Below are 17,133 nucleotides of genomic sequence, written 5' to 3'. Positions count from 1 at the left end.
ATCAACCAGGAATGCGTGTGTAGGGGAACTACCTTTCACTTTTCTGTGAAAATGGCAACAGTGACTCAATTCTGTACACCACTGTTTACAGTTCAAAGCCTGATTCTCATGGCTTATTATTTTAAATACATCTGTGACCTATTTTACTTTCTTTTTTTTTTTTTGGAAAGTGGTAAACCCCTTAAATGCCACGTCTCCCTTTAAATTCACTATATTCGAATGTCATGCTTTCTACATTCCAGTGAATACATTTCAGCATATATTAGCATACTTTTTGCACAGACCTCCTGTAAGGCACTGGTGGAATGGCAATAAATGGCACTATTTTATACAGAATTTAAACTTAATATATATATTTTTTAAATCACCTCTATTTAAACCAGTATTCGTCTTCCTGCTGTCTTTCTAAATAGTTAAGTGACTTTCTCAAGATTAACTGGAATGTCTCGCTCGATAGCAATGGCTTTTACAATGGCCTCTCAGCTGTAGAAGTTCTGACAGGTAATGGTGCATACAGCAAATTTCTTTCGGCTTCTCTCATTAGGGGTCGCCACAGCTGATCATCCACATGTTCGATTTGGCACATGTTTTTACGCTGGATGCCCTTTCCAACACAACCCTCCTTATTTATCCGGGCTTGGGACCAGCACTAAGAGTGCACAGACTTGTGCCTCCCTAATGGCTGGAGTTGGTTCCCTGACCGGGGTTCGAACCCGGGTCGCAGCGGTGAGAGCTCCGCATCCTAACCACTAGACCACCAGGGAACCCCTGGGTAACGGTCCATACACTTTTAGGAATTCGGAAAAAGAGCGGAAAACACACTGGATCTCATTGTCCTTTAGCATTTCCTGGACATTACTTCTGGTGAAGGAGTAGGATGCATGAAAGTTCTGTGAAGACCTTCTCTTCCTCAGTGCCTTAGAGCTTACTACCAGTTCTGACATCACCAGGTTCTACTCTTTAGAGTTTGGATGCTGCAGTCAGACTGTATAAACCTTGGAGGATAATTCCAGATTTAGCTGAATCAGAGTTGCGTTTTTTTTTTTTTTTCTTTTTTCTTTTAATCCTTTCTTTCTCTGGCATTGAAAAGTTGTTGACAATAATACAATGTACACATCAAAGAAAATAAAATTATCAGCAGTTCAGCAGTGGGTGAGCAAATCTTGGGAAACGATTTAGACAAAAACACAGTTTTCAAATTCATTCGTGTATACTTAGTTTTTGTTTTTTCAAATAAATATGTTTAAAACTCAAAATTTTATATTTAAAAAAAACCGAACAGGGCGATAGTATGGAAACACAAATATTTTGCAATTCTTCGTTTTTTTTTTCTTTCAAATAAAGACCTGGATATCACTCAAATCAAATTAAATACTTTTTTATTTTTCCCAAAACGGGAACGAACCCTGTAGTCATGTTGAAATAATAAAAAAAAGTTTGGATTTGTATCATATGGATGAAAGTGTTAGCTATCATTAAATCGAATATATAAAATGTCTTGCACGTTAGAGTTAGACTTGGACGTAGGTTGTATTTGACGTTTTGAAAGGTCAATGTCAGAAACGTGGCATCGATCGATTTATACTTTATTATAATTAATCGCATGCTGCCGATCTTCCAGGAACCCTGGTGCTACACTAAACAACAACATAGCGCTAACAACACAACAAGAGCTACATAAAGCGCATCGAGTGCAACCTAGTGCAAACAGTGCAGACGAAAAAACAGTACAGACAGACAGTGCAGACAGACAACACCAGACAACACACAAAACCCAATACTTTGATTATCAGGTCTTGAAAAAGAAAAAGGCATTAAACAAGTGACAGAAATTGTGCTAAACCGAATGCTATCATATGCTAACGCTCATGTGCAACAAAGGATACTTAACATACTGTTTTTTGTTGTTTACGTTTTCTGAATCTCACTCTTAGCATTAGAATCAGTCCACCAGTGAACAGGTGAGAACCTCAACAATGATGGAACTGTAATCAATAGATATTTGGTGTCTCAGGTTCCTTTTTTTCTCATATTATTTCAAGTAGTTTTTCTTTACCATCATCACCACTTGGCATGTTCATCAGTGATTAGCTTATAGAGACTTATTTGCGAATTTTCTCAGGAGAGAAATCTTTTATTTACAAATCAGTTCATACTCTCACTCAATATGCTTAAAACTCAAAACAGAAGTCGTCCCCGGGGTCTCTTTCAACAGACAATGCGAGACAGATGAAAAGCTTTTCCTTAGACTCATTAATGTACTTGTAAATGGAAAATGCCTGTGGTTTGTGGCTTTCTATTTGTTTTGTTTTCATTTGCTTCAAAAGACCAATTTCCGACGAACTCTTACAGCACTGTGCGCAACATTTAGGCCAAATGCCATCAAAAATGAAACCAAGTATTTTTAAAGAAATATCAATAAATCAGAATATTATGAAAATATTATGACACTTGTGCTTTCCAGCTGTCTGTGGTTCCTTCCCAGGCTGTTACCAGAGGGTGGAGGGACACAATTGTATGAGTCTTTGAGTGTGGGACCATTACATTTTTGTTCACTTGAATTCGGAGACCCAAACCTGTGCATGAAGATATGGTTTACATGTTTTGGAGTGAAAGATCTCAAATGGCCTGGTATAGAGCTCTGATCTCACCCCTATTGGGTGCCTCAGGGAGAAAGAATGAAAGGCAGGCGACAGGTTTTAACTAAACTCGACTTTATTTGCTTTACTTTATTTACAGTAAAATTGAACTTTTCATTGTCTTTTTTTTAAAGCACATACTTATGCACACAGAGCTCTTTGTCTGCCTTTCAACACCTGAGGCGTTTGTCTTTCTGCTTTTTAGCACCTAGAATTAAAACGCTTACGGCACCTCCTCACTTTACATCACTACCTGTCTGTAAGAACACTCTTGTGTTCTTGTAGAGATTTGTGTTCAGGCAGCGACAAGTCGAGTGGATCATCTTTCCAGAAGAGTGAAGGTTATTAGAACAGATAATGGGGACTAAGTGTGGAAAGGGATGATCAAAAAGCACATACAAAATTTATGGTCATGTGTATGTCAGATTGTTTTAAACTGAGTTTAACTAAATTTGGATGAAAGTTCAAAAAAGTCTCCTAAATAACCATTAAAATAATTGTTAAAAAAAAAAAAAAGTTGATAAGTATTATATAGGCTAATTAAATCGAATAAAAAAAAAATCATACATTTATTATAATATAATAAAATTAAATAATCTCAGAAATTTACACATCAAATTTAAAATAAATAAATAAATAGTTTTGGAGAATTTTCAATTCTCATTTCTGTGCGATTTTAATTTAATATTTTATTGCACCCTAAACTAATGTCTGTACTTTGCGCATTAAATAAGCACTAAATGATGCTGGGCTTATTTTCTATTTTATAGCTCAGTTCAAAGGGTGTATCCTGAGCTACACTCTTGATAAGACCGTGACTTTGCTGCAGCCCTGCCAGTGCCTGTGAAAGATGTCTGGTTTGTGCATCTTAATTTTGGTTGGGATCTCTGCTGCCTGGGCTCAAACAGTCGAGGATGGGGCCCGAGATTTCTTGCAGAAATTCGACGAAGAAGCGTCCCGTCTCATGTACCAGTACAGTCTCGCATCTTGGGAATACAACACGAACATCACGGCAGAGAACTCGGATAAACTGGTGAGTAAAAGAACGAAGTGTCAATGGTTTTCTTTGGAATGGGACCCCTTTGAGAGAATGTAATTTCCACAGTTTTTAAAGGGACCACAAATTAAGTTTTGATTAAGTGCAAATTGAAAATGTGGTTTTTAAAACAAAAATGAGTCACAGTACGGACAGTTTCTGTATAAACTTTGTTTATTTCAAATGTATAATGTACATATTTGCTCTTCTTCTTGGCGTGTTATGAATTATGACAGTAATGATACTGAATCTGATCCTGGCCCTCTTTCTATAGGCAGTACAAGGGGCAATCTGGAGCAAATACTACTCTAATGTATCCGAGCAGTCCAATGCTTTTCCTCTCGATCAGATTTCTGATCCGGAGATTAAACTCCAACTCCGATCGCTCCAAGACAAGGGCTCGGGGGCTCTGTCACCTGATAAAGCCAGCCATGTAAGTACGGTGACACTATGATCCATAATTGGCGGTATTTCTTCTATATATCTGTTTATATGACTTATCCATATTTATGACTGAAATGTAACCTAATATAATGCTTGTACATTGTACTAATAAGTCCTCTGCATTGTCTCTTACAAACTCTCTGTTGGTACTGCAGCTTGGTAAAGTCATGAATGAGATGAGCACTATTTACGGCACAGGAACGGTGTGTAAATTCGACGACCCCTTCGACTGCGAGACTTTGGAACCAGGTATTGTAGCCGGAGAGATAACAGGCTCTATTGAGTCAGTCATAAACCATAAAGTCATATAAAGTCATGTTTTTTTTAATCAAGTGTGATTGCTCAGAGTAATGAATTCCTATATAGACTTATGGATAAGGCTTGGATAAAGATTTCAGAATAGAGGACATGCTGTTACAGGAAAATAATCATATTTGGGTTATTAGAATTAACTTTTCTTATAAGTGAGCATATTCCAGATTTCCATCCATAACATTGCCATATTTGGCTTGGCCAGGCCATTTGATTTGTTCTAATAACTATACGAATTGCTATACTCTGAATTACTGTTGTACTCAATTTAAATTCGTTTTATATGTAGAGCACATTTAGCAGTGGACATTGTCACACAGGAGATTTGCATAAATAAATAGAGAGTGGCCAACCAAAAATCTCAATACAATAATATGAGGAAGAAACCTTCAAGGAACTCAAAATGCAATTCAATCTCATCCTGTTTGTGGCAACTGTAGTTCAGTGTAAGCCACTGTAGCAGGAACTGTTTATGTTCATTGCGGTCCGAACTCATTTTCATCCTGTTCATATTAGGAGTTCAATATACAGCAAGTGTTTCTTCAAACTTTATACTGTCCATGTGAAGGCCCATGTGGCATCTGGATGAGGCAGGTCTGGAGAGCACAAGGGTGCAGGATCACTGGTATTTCACAATCATGTGTAGATTGAGAAAGAGAGCTCTTAAAGGGGTGGTGGGTGTGGCTTAAGTCTAGACTAACAGTAATATAGAGTCACCGAACAAGTGCACTCTTTTAAAGGTCCCTTATAATCCAAGAGTGGACAATAAGGAAATACAAAGACTTAAGGGTTTAATCTTATGTTCCTGCTTGTTTAACTGGAAAATACAGGATAAATGTCCATGTACACAAAAACATTTTACTGTCATACACCAGCTTTGAACATCCAACAACTTCAGGCTTATTCTTATTTTTGGTTTTGTTTCATCACTAATGAGAATCAAACACGTTGGAAAAGTTTCTGTACATGTTTTTTCGTCTTTATGGCCCTTCATTTCCTGCCACGTCTTTCCTTTTCCAGGCCTGGAAGCAATCATGGCTGACAGCAGGGATTACTACGAGCGGCTACACGTGTGGGAAGGCTGGAGGGTTCAGGTTGGCAAGAAGATGAGAACGCTCTATGAAGACTACGTGGACTTGAAAAACGAAGTCGCCCAGCTGAACAGTATGACGCATCGTGACTAACTTTGGGCTTGATTCCATTTCACAGCAGTCCTCTCATAAATAGCAAAAGCAATTACTCGACACATCAGTTTAGTAATAGCATTGGAGAGGACATTGCTTTCAAATGGAGTGTTGAAGGTCATGAATTTAGATGTTGAGATGTGCTTATTCGCTGCTTTTTTTATATTAAAGATTATACCGATTATGGCGACTACTGGAGGGCTAATTATGAAACAATCGATGACCCAAAATACAGCTACACTCGGGACGAACTGATGACAGATGTTAGGCGCATATATAACGAGGTAGGTCTGGGGTTACATAACACGCATTGGTTAACGAGTTACCTAAAATAGTGGCGTTTTAAAAACGCAAGTAAAATTAGAAAAAACCAACAATTATTGCCAAGTAATTCCTTGACACAAGATTATCATCTATACGTTTATTTTTGAGACGGTGCTATCCAAAATAAAGATTTGTACTAATAACTGGAAATTGTTTTTTTATGTAGATTCTGCCTTTGTACAAAGAGCTTCATGCATATGTGAGAGCCAAGTTACAGAACTCATATCCTGGCCACATCGCCACTAAAGGAGGTCTTCCAGCCCATTTGCTTGGTAAAGCAATTTTCTCAATCATTGTCCCAAAGCAGCATTTAAAGTTGAAAGTTTCTTTTAATTAATGCCTTTAAGTTTGTTCCTATAAGTTTATCTGTAATGAGTGAGCTAGTAGTGAGAGTGGCAAGGAAAAACTCCCTGAGAAGGTATAAGAAAGAAACCTTAGAAAAGGGAAACCGTCTTCATTCAATTGGCATCAAATGTCGATATAAATTACAGTCCAAATCAATCTTCTTGAGTTGCTCAGTAACTTCATGGATCTTTACGCTGTTCATGTGGAACCATCCTCATGGTGCACAGAGTGGTCTCCAATTAAAGAGAATGTCATCCAGAAGTAGGGCATCAAGATGAATCAGGGAAATATAAAGTAGATGAAACTGGCAGGAACACAGGAACCACAGTATAGTGTGTGTTACACGGCAATTAGGATTGAATGAGTTATGAGGATTTCAAATGACTAGTAAGATATCCCTGTTGTTGTCCTCCATGTTTTCCAGGTGATATGTGGGGGAGGTTTTGGACCAACCTTTACCCCCTCTGTGTCCCTTATCAAGACAAACCTGATATCGACGTGACCTCAGCGATGATAGGGCAGGTCTGGCTTAAAAAAAAATGTTATTAGCACATAACGTATTTAAGCAGCAGCTGATTCTTATCTCAGCCCAAAGGTCCATTCCAAATCAGATTGCAGATTGTTATCCAATTTCTGGCGCATGACTTCTTATCGATTTTATTAACCGTAAAATAATGAGGAAATATTTTATTGCTGATTTCAGGGCTGGAACGAACGGCGGCTGTTCCAGGAAGCCGAAAAGTTCTTTGTGTCCGTGAACATGTCGGCCATGTTTCCTGACTTCTGGACAAAGTCGATGTTCACAAAACCTGACGATGGCAGGAAAGTGGTGTGTCATGCCACAGCGTGGGACATGGGCAACCGAGAGGACTACAGGTACTGAGGCAGGGGTCTGTCTGTCTGTCTGTCTGTCTGTTTGTCTATCCATCCATCCATCCATCCATTTATCTTTTGACAGTAGTTTACATTGTGGCACGTTACCTAATGTAAATAATTGTAATAGTTGTCTAATCCTAAATAACACAAAGATTACAATAAATAATTATTACAAATTCAAATTAAGCTGAATGATTGAAATTTGAGTTAAATTTACATTCTCAGGAGTATTTCTTTTTAAATTGTATGTATTTCCAGGATTAATTTGATTAATCAAAAAAAAAAAAAAAAAAAAAAAAAAGCAAGTCTTCAGTATGAGACATTAGGTAGGTTCCTCTATTGATCTGCTATCCATATACTCCAGAATCAAAATGTGCACTACGGTGACCATGGACCATTTTCTAACCGCACATCATGAGATGGGACATAATCAGTACCAGATGGCGTATCGACACCTACCATACCTGCTCAGAGACGGAGCCAATGAGGGCTTTCACGAAGCTGTGGGGGAGATCATGAGCCTGTCAGCCGCAACCCCGTCTCACCTGCAGTCTCTGGGGCTCCTACCGTCTGACTTTAAAGAAGATGCAGGTATGGACACTTCCGTTTCACCAAAGTGGGGTCCATTTGTTTTGTTTGTTGTTTATTCTAAAACAGACAAATGATTCAGCCTTGTATCAATAAGCACTTTTGAATTCTAGTCAACTCACAGAGTAGATTCCTGAATCTTGGAAATAACTGAGTAGGAGTGTAGAACCATGCAGAAACATGATGCCCATATGACAGGGAAAAATATACAAAGAGCACTCAATCACTGCCACTCAAATCAGACACTACTTGAACACACCCCCTAAAAGCACACTATGGTTTTTTTAAGTAATTACAGCCAGACTATGGATGGGTAAATAGATGTATGAATTTGTATAGGACATCTTTGGAGGCATTGGCATCACATTTTCCCTTTACTTGAACTAGCATTCCAAACTTGTTCTAGCATAAAAATGCCCCTGTGCACAAAGCCAGCTCCATGAAGGTTGAACATGGTTTGGAGTGGAAGATCTTGAGTAGCCTGCTATAGTGCTCTTAACATTATCTCTAATGAACACCGTACATCAATACCTGACTTTGATAACAGTCCAGCAGCTGTATGAGCACAAATCTGTCCACAAACACACTCCAAAATCCAGTGGAACATTTTCCAAGAAGTGGGAATATTATATCAGCAAATAGAGAGTAATTGTAGAAAATTGATGTTCAGAAAGCACATACCACTCTAATGGTCAGGTGTCCACAAAGTTTTGCCCATAAAGTGTGTGTTTAGGGTATTAGTTTATGGCCCAGTGGCAGTGGTGGACAGAAACTAAATAAAAGTAATTCAATACTGTACTTAAGTAGCTTTTTTTTTGCGTATCTTTATTTTTCTCATGTAGTTCCAATGGGGGAAACGTTTACTTTAACTTGACTAAATTTTTTGAATACAAGTCAGATATCTTACTTTTTACTCAACTCAACAAATGAACTTTATTCATTCACTCCCTCGATATGTGGAATTGTCAGGATGTTCTCCAAATTTTTTAAGCTGGTATAAAACACTAAATAATCCATATGCTAGCGTTAACTGCTAGCCACTTCCTGATTAATGGCTCACGTTAGCGCTATGGATTCTTTAGCATTTTCCTGCATGCGCAAAACAAATATTATTTCTGGTACAAAATGAGAAGCGACAGTGTTAATTTTTTTTAATACCCCTGGCATTGTTGTGTATGTTTTTATGTTTATTGTTAATAAAAATAATGTGCTTAAAGTGCAAGGCAGAGACTAAACAAACGTGTGGTCCGCCACTTAATACGTTCCTGAGGGAAACTTTAACTATGTTCCGCAAGTAAAAAGCATGCGTACCAAACTGAAAGCCCTGTGTTTTCTATATTAACCTATATATGTATATACATTAAAGCCATATTACTATGGATACTTAAGTACATTTGAAGGCGAATACGTTTATAATTTTTCTCAGGTAAAAGTTTCAATGGAGCACCTTTACTGGAGTTATATTTGACCTACTGTATCTCTACAGTAGGTACATGTTTGTGTATTTCCTCCACCACTGCCCAGTGTCTGTAATTCAACTTACCACCAAAAACTGTCTCAAAAAAGTGCCTGTAGTTTACTGTAAAGCCTTGTATATAGGGGCAGTTTGTATTTTATATGTTTGTGTATGAATTATGTAAATAACTACATGGAAAATATATTTCTTTCTGTCCATTTTGCCCTGTTTAGCATTCCATTATACAAAAAAAAAAATAAATCAGGGACCTTGAGGGGAAGCATCGAGTCCAATCCAAAATGATTTACATTCACTGTGATTTTTTACAGAGACGGATATTAACTTCCTGCTGAAGCAAGCCCTTACCATTGTGGCAACGTTGCCGTTCACCTACATGCTGGAGGAATGGAGATGGCAGGTGTTTAAGGAGGAGATTCCCAAAGAACAGTGGATGCTCCGCTGGTGGGAGATGAAGTACGTGAAAGAACGGTTTCAGTCTTATGAAGTCAGGAGAAATTCCTCTATGATGCAATTTCTTTGTTACTTGTTTTTTTTCCAGTGAAGTTAGGAACGCTAAAAATGTGTACAAGTCTAAGTGTTATATAAGTAACAATTAAATAGACAAACATACTGGGACACCCAGAAATGCTGCCACACATATGCATAGGATGTAGTAGCACAAAACCAGTTCCATAAAGATACGCTTAGCATAGGTTGGAATGGAAGATCTTGAGTGGCCTGGTATTTAGCTCAAGTCTCAAACCTACTCAATACCTCTGGGATGAATGTGAATGCCGACTGCACCCCAGGCCTCCTCACCTCACCTACATCAGTATCTCCACTAATGAGGCTAAAGCACAAAGTGCACTCTAAAATCTAGTGAAACATCCTTCCAGAAGAGTGGAAGTTATTTTACCAGCAAATGGGGACTAAATGTGGATTGGGTTCCTCAAAAAAAGGCGTACAAATCTTGTGATCTGGTGTCCACAACCTTTTGTAAATATAGCATATTTAAAAAGTATTTTTGTCTACACTGTAAAGAACCCAAATGTAGACTGAACAGGCAATACAGAAAAATTTGATGTTTATTATACTAGTGCACTCACCTAAGAATGTTTCTTATCGTCTTCAGACGAGAGTTGGTCGGTGTGGTGGAGCCTTTACCTAGAGATGAGACCTACTGTGACCCACCTGCACTTTTCCATGTGTCTGGAGACTATTCATTTATCCGGTAATCCCTCATCACATAAAACGTTTGATAAATTCATTAATAGTCACAACCCTTCTGATAACGCAGACAACTAACTTTTCATTTGACACAGATACTTTACGAGAACCATATACCAGTTCCAGTTTCAGGCCGCGCTTTGCCAGGAAGCTGGCCACGTCGGCCCCCTGTACAAATGCGACATCACAAACTCGACCAAAGCAGGCAACAAACTAAGGTACACAGAACTTTCACAACTTCGCAACAGAAAAGCCGATTGCTCAGAAGCTGTTGCGTCATTTCGCTTAACCGCAAATCTGATGGGTGCCAGGAAAAAAAAAACAGGATTATACTAGCACACATGTTAAAGGTTATATGTTGTGTTTGTAGTAACAGTAATGCACATCCTTATTTTATAACAAAACGATGAATCATTTGGATTCTTAGACACGTGAATATTTCTGGCATTTTTGGAAGAAGTCTCTAGTGTCAGCACTTTGTAACGGTCAAAGGTGTGACTTCTGTTTCCAGTAGGGGAATATATATTTATCTATTTTAACAATTAAGTCTTGCAGTTTCTTGGTAAACTCTTTGTGGCCCATTGCTCCTAGAAAAATAAATACTACAGCAACAACCAACGTATCTGCTTTTAAATAGAATCACTGTAATTGATGGCAGATGTATTCCATTTAACCAAAGGCCTAATTTTGAATGGGACAGGTAGAGCTTCTATTTGAGAAGGATTATTATATAGCGAACATATTAATTATTGGCAAATTGCTAACGATTTCTGAATAGTCAGTTGTTGGAAGATGTTCAAGATTGTGGTTGATTATTACAGCATGCTCAGTCATATAACTTCATGAAATACAGCTCTGGATTACACAAGCTGTAATAAAAATCACTACAAACCCTGCACCTTCTTCAAAAATGTTAAAGATTCAGAATAGTTTAAAAACCAAACGTAAGGAATGACACTGAATTGTATCGTGTGTCTCCTAAAAGGCAAATGCTTGAGTTAGGACGATCAAAATCTTGGACACGGGCTTTGGAGGAGATCTCGGGTGACACTAGGATGGACTCCAAACCTTTGTTGAACTACTTTAGTACATTGCATGAGTGGCTTAAGGAGGAGAACCAGAAAAACAACAGAGAACCAGGCTGGGATGCGGCTCTCGATCCATGTGAGTGCTGAATGCCCAGGGAATAAAATTTCTCAACATTGCCAATTTGCTAAACAAAAGTACATTTTTGACAATGTGATTTTTATTGCTATAAATATAACTTGCTTGCTTACAGATTCTGAAAATGCTATTAAAGTGAGAATAAGTCTGAAAGCTGCCCTGGGAGATAATGCAGTAGGTTTTCTCCTTATCTTTGAAATATTCTTCATATTTAAAAATTTATTTTAAGGAAAATTTTACCACAAATGCTAATGAAATTGCAATTTTTTTTAGTACCAGTGGAATGACAACGAGATGTACCTCTTTAAGGCCTCTATGGCCTTTGCAATGCGACAGTACTATTTAGAGACCAAAGAAGAAGTGGTCAACTTCATGTCAGTAACAAACAAAATTTATATTATATTTATTTTTGTTTGCTCATAATTAATGATTTACATACATACATATACATACATATACACACACACACACACACACACACACACACACACACACATCTACACACACATACATATCTACACACACACACATATCTACACACACATACACATACATATCTACACACACATCTACACACATACACATACATATCTACACACATACACATCTACACACATACACACACATACATATCTACACACACATACACATCTATACACATACACATCTACACACATACACACATACATATCTACACATACACATACATATCTATACATACACATCTACACACATACACACATATCTACACACACATATCTACACACACACACACACACACACACACATATCTACACACATACACATCTACACACATACACACATACATATCTATACATACATATCTATACACATACACATCTACACATACATACATATCTATACATACACACATCTACACACACATACATATCTACACACACACATACACATCTATACATACACACATCTACACACATACACACATACATATCTACATACACATACATATCTATACACATACACACATCTACACACATACACACATATCTACACACATACACACACATATCTACACACACACACATATCTACACACATACACATCTACACACATACACACATACATATCTATACACATACATATCTATACACATACACACATCTACACACATACACATACATATATATATACACACACATACATATCTACACACATACACACACATACATATCTACACACATACACACATATCTACACATACATATCTACAAACATATCTACACACATACACATATCTACACACACACACACACACACACACACACACACACACACACACACACACACACACCTACACATACATATCTACACACATACACATACATATCTACACACATACATACATATATACACATATCTACACATACACATCTACACACATATCTACACACATACACATATACATACATATACATATCTACACATACACATACATATCTACACATATATACACATTTTACACACATACACATTTTACACATATATATAGATATATATACACACATATACTGTGTATATATATATATATATATATATATATATATATATATATATATATATATATATATATATATACACACACACACACACACACACACACACATATATACACACACATATGGGCTGTCAAAATGTACGCATTACTGCAAATTAGGTAGGAGACCCAAACCCGATATGGTTTAAATATATGGTTTACATGGGTTGGAATGGAAGATCTTGTGTGGCCTGCTGTACAGCTCAGACCTCAACCACTGACTGCAACCCCAAGCCGCCTTATCTCCTACAGTACCTGACTTTACCAACACTCTTGTGTCTGAATGAGCACAAATCTCCATAACACACTCCAAAATCTAGTGGAACAACTTCCCAGAAGAAAGAAAGCTATTATAACAGCAAATGGGGACGGGGAACAGGATGTTAAAAAGCACATAAATGTTATGGTCAGGTGTCCACAAACTTTTGTCAATATATTGTGTGTATGTTTGTTTGTATACCTATATAAATCGATTAAATTTATTTTGTTTTTTAATGTCTCCAGGGCAGAGAATATCTACACCTACAAAGAAACATTAAGGATCTCATTTTACTTTGTGGTGACCAATCCGAATAACGTATCTAGGATTATTCCCAAAGCGGACGTGGAAGCGGCAATCTGGTGAGTACACTGCTAACACTTGATCGGAATAAAACAGAGCTGTACTGTAGCTCAAACTGCTGAAGAAGTTGCTTTTAACGTTCGATGGGTCAGGACTGTTTTGGCAGCAAAAGGGGACCAACACAATATTAGGCAGGTGGTCCAAAAATGATGCCTGACCCGTGTATCGTACGACGTTATCCTTTCATACCTCAACAATTTGCAATGTTCACTTTTTAAAATTTTCCGTTGTTCGTTGCAGTTACAGCTATAAACTCTGAATGTCACGAAGAGCCAACACTGGAGTCTCGGTTATGAAAAATGCTAAATCATTAACGTCTGGGTACTGAATTTGTCACCATGTCGTTCGTAAATGCTTCACAGTCAGAATAATAACAGATTTTTTTATTCTGAAACACACACACGGAATTGGGGGTTGTGAGAACGAAAAAAAGAACTGAAAACATCTAAACAATAACAAAACTGTTCTTATAGAAATCCTTCTGACTAATAATAGTAGAAATGATTTCATCAGAGGCTTTTGGAGCGGTTTGGGGTTCTCGAAAGATAGTGCATGTGACCCGTAGCTGGATGTTACGCAAAACGTAGGTACTCTCCAAACGTGAAAGACTTACTGACAAGTGCATCGGTTTCTAGATGATGTTTGGTTATAAATAGTTAGAGTTACAAAGTGTTTAGAGTGTGTAAAATCCCCCTAACCAATCCTCCCCTCTTCCTTTGCCCCTCACACAGGCTTTCCAGAGGTCGCATTAATGGGGTTTTTCAGCTGACTGATGACACGTTGGAGTTTGAAGGCCTGCGTGCCACCCTGGCTCCTCTCTCAGAGCCACCTGTTCAAGTGTGGCTGATTGCGTTCGGAGTGGTCATGGCGGTGGTGGTTTGCATAGGCATTTACGTCGTGGTCATGGGGGCTGTAAATAGGAAGAGGTAAGCGCAGTAGGGAGAGAAGAAAAAACCCCTTAAGCATCAGGAAACGCACAAAGCATGAGATGGAGAAGCAGCAGCTTGCAAACGTGATGCATTGCATCATCCTGCCCAGCTGATTTCATCGCCATTTTCGAGATTGAATATTTATTTATGATTCGTTCACCGCAGGCTGTACAAGCCAAATCCTGTATATTCAAACAAATCTTTTTTTGATTCATAGGAAAGCCAAAGAAGTGAACGAGCCTGAGAACCCAAACGAGGAAAATATGGATAACGGGACAATGAACAAAGCATACGAGAACGACAGCGAACAAACAGGGTTTTGATGATCTGATCGGCATACATGAGAAAAGGGAAGTTAAAAACGAAGAAGAAGTGATTATTCGCAATTAAAATGATCATCTGTGTGTGAGATCTATTCAATTGTACATATGAAGTAGATGGATTACATGCTCAAATAGCTTATTTATGTGTCAGTGTTGTAATGAATTACTGTGTATTGTATTATTGCAATTTTATATATTATAAAAATATTATAAATAAAAAATATATGTAATTAAAAAGAAATTCTGAAATCTGCTTACCTAATGGATTAGTTTTATTTTTAAGGTTTGAGTTCAGTAAACATTGTACAATAAGGAACTAAATCTAAATTCACTGTACAATAGTTCAATTGTACTTCTTTCTGTACAGAGATTCAATGCCTAAGACAACTATTCAGTGGACTCTAATGAGCGACATGAAGCTGGTGGGCTTGGCTCCCCCCCTCACAAATGGCATTCACATTTAAATTTCTTTTGAATTGTGATTCAACAGAAGCATTAAAAAAAAACCTAATGAAACTGGTCTGAACAAAAATGGTACCCTTAATATTTTGTTGCACAACCTTTCAAGGCAATCACTGCAATCAAGCGATTTCTATAACTTACAATGAGACTTCTGCACGTGCCGACATGTCCCACTCCTCGTGAGCGATCTGCTCCAGCTGTCTCAGGATGGAAGGGTGCCTTCTCCAGACTGCATGTTTCAGCTCTTTCCACAGAAGTTCCACAGGATTTAGATCAGGGCTCACAGAAGGCCACTTCAGAGTAGACCAAAGTTTTGTTCAATCTTGGAGGTTTTGGGTCATTGTTTTTCTGGAGGACCCATGACCTGTGACTGAGACCAAGCTTTCTGACACTGGGCAGCACATTTCGTTCAAATATGCCTTGATAGTGTTGAGATTTCATTGTACTCTGCACAGATTTGACACCCCGTGCCAGATGCAGCAAAGCAGCCTCGGAACACAACTGAGCCCCCTCCATGTTTCCCCAGTAGATACCCTGTTCTTTTGTATGCTTCATTTTTGACTCTGTGAACATAGAGCTGATGTGACTTGCCAAATAAAGCACCAGTTTTGTCTCATGTGTCTAAAGGACATTATCCTAAAGGTTTTGTGGCTTGTCAGTATGCATTTTGTCAAATTCCAGTCTTGCTGTTTTGTGATTTGCCTTCAACAGTGGAGTCTTTCTTCAATCTGACCTCTACTTTCTTTGGAAGTTGTTTTGTGCTTTTTGGTTAACATTCATTTTATCTGCTGTTAAGTTTTTCATCAGTTTTCCTCTTGCGGCCACATCGAGGGAGGTTGGCTGGCTACAGTCCCGTGGATCTTCAACTTCTGAATAAAAAGTGCAGCTGTAATCACAGGAGCATCAAGCTGCTTGGATATGGTCTTATTGCCTGTATCTTTAACATGCTTGTCACCTTAGCTTTCTGTGGTCCATCTTCAGTGTGGCGCACACCATGATCCCAAACAGCAAAGCGACTATCACCCCTTAAATAGACAGACTGACTGATTACAAGTTTGAAGACACCTGTGGGGCTAATTAAATGGCACACATTAGTTTAACATGTCTCTATGGTCAAATTATTTTGTCTTTTGTAGGAGTAGCATAAGTTTTGTCCAGGCTAGTTTCATTAGTAAGTTTTTTTATTCATTTTGTCAGTTTCAAGTTATTTCAGGGACCATTCTGTGTAAATATATATGATATATATCATTTTTCAAGTTTGGAAACACCTAGACTTTCATGGTTTTGAGGCACATGCATGTTTTTTTGTTTATATCTAACAAACTAGGTAAAATAATAGCATAATAAGTGGACTAGAAGAGAGTTCTATATACAGAAGAGTCCAAATGTGACATTTTTGTCTCTAATGGATGAATTTAGACGAAAACATAGTGGAATCTTAAATGGTTTGGGGTTGTTTTGGAAAAGGGAAAGTTGGAGACTTATTCCAGGTGAAAGAAATCAACATGGCAACCATTCTATACTTCAACACCATCAATTTCTTCTGTATTGTGGCTCATTGGAACCTAATTCTCCATACACCAAGACAGTGACCCGAAGCAAGATTATTATTTATCATAGAATGAT

General features: G+C 37.8%; 1 protein-coding gene across 1 annotated transcript; it reads left to right on the top strand.

Moving 5' to 3' along the window:
• The first annotated feature begins 3,467 nt into the window (after positions 1-3,467).
• ace2 (angiotensin I converting enzyme 2) lies at positions 3,468-16,120 on the top strand. The gene is made up of 18 exons (XM_046840754.1): positions 3,468-3,672; positions 3,950-4,108; positions 4,275-4,368; positions 5,452-5,595; positions 5,787-5,899; positions 6,106-6,211; positions 6,709-6,806; positions 6,988-7,160; positions 7,525-7,751; positions 9,534-9,678; positions 10,337-10,435; positions 10,527-10,649; positions 11,417-11,595; positions 11,711-11,769; positions 11,869-11,969; positions 13,676-13,792; positions 14,525-14,719; positions 14,940-16,120. The coding sequence occupies exons 1-18, from the start codon at positions 3,490-3,492 to the stop codon at positions 15,043-15,045; spliced, it is 2,421 nt and encodes an 806-aa protein (XP_046696710.1). The 5' UTR covers positions 3,468-3,489; the 3' UTR covers positions 15,046-16,120.
• Positions 16,121-17,133: the final 1,013 nt, after the last annotated feature.

This window comes from Silurus meridionalis, chromosome 26, assembly GCF_014805685.1.
Source record: "Silurus meridionalis isolate SWU-2019-XX chromosome 26, ASM1480568v1, whole genome shotgun sequence".
In the NCBI taxonomy this organism is placed as follows: Eukaryota; Metazoa; Chordata; class Actinopteri; order Siluriformes; family Siluridae; genus Silurus; species Silurus meridionalis.
The sequence above is the reverse complement of the archived record's forward strand: the minus strand, read 5'-3'. Positions and strand labels throughout refer to the sequence as shown.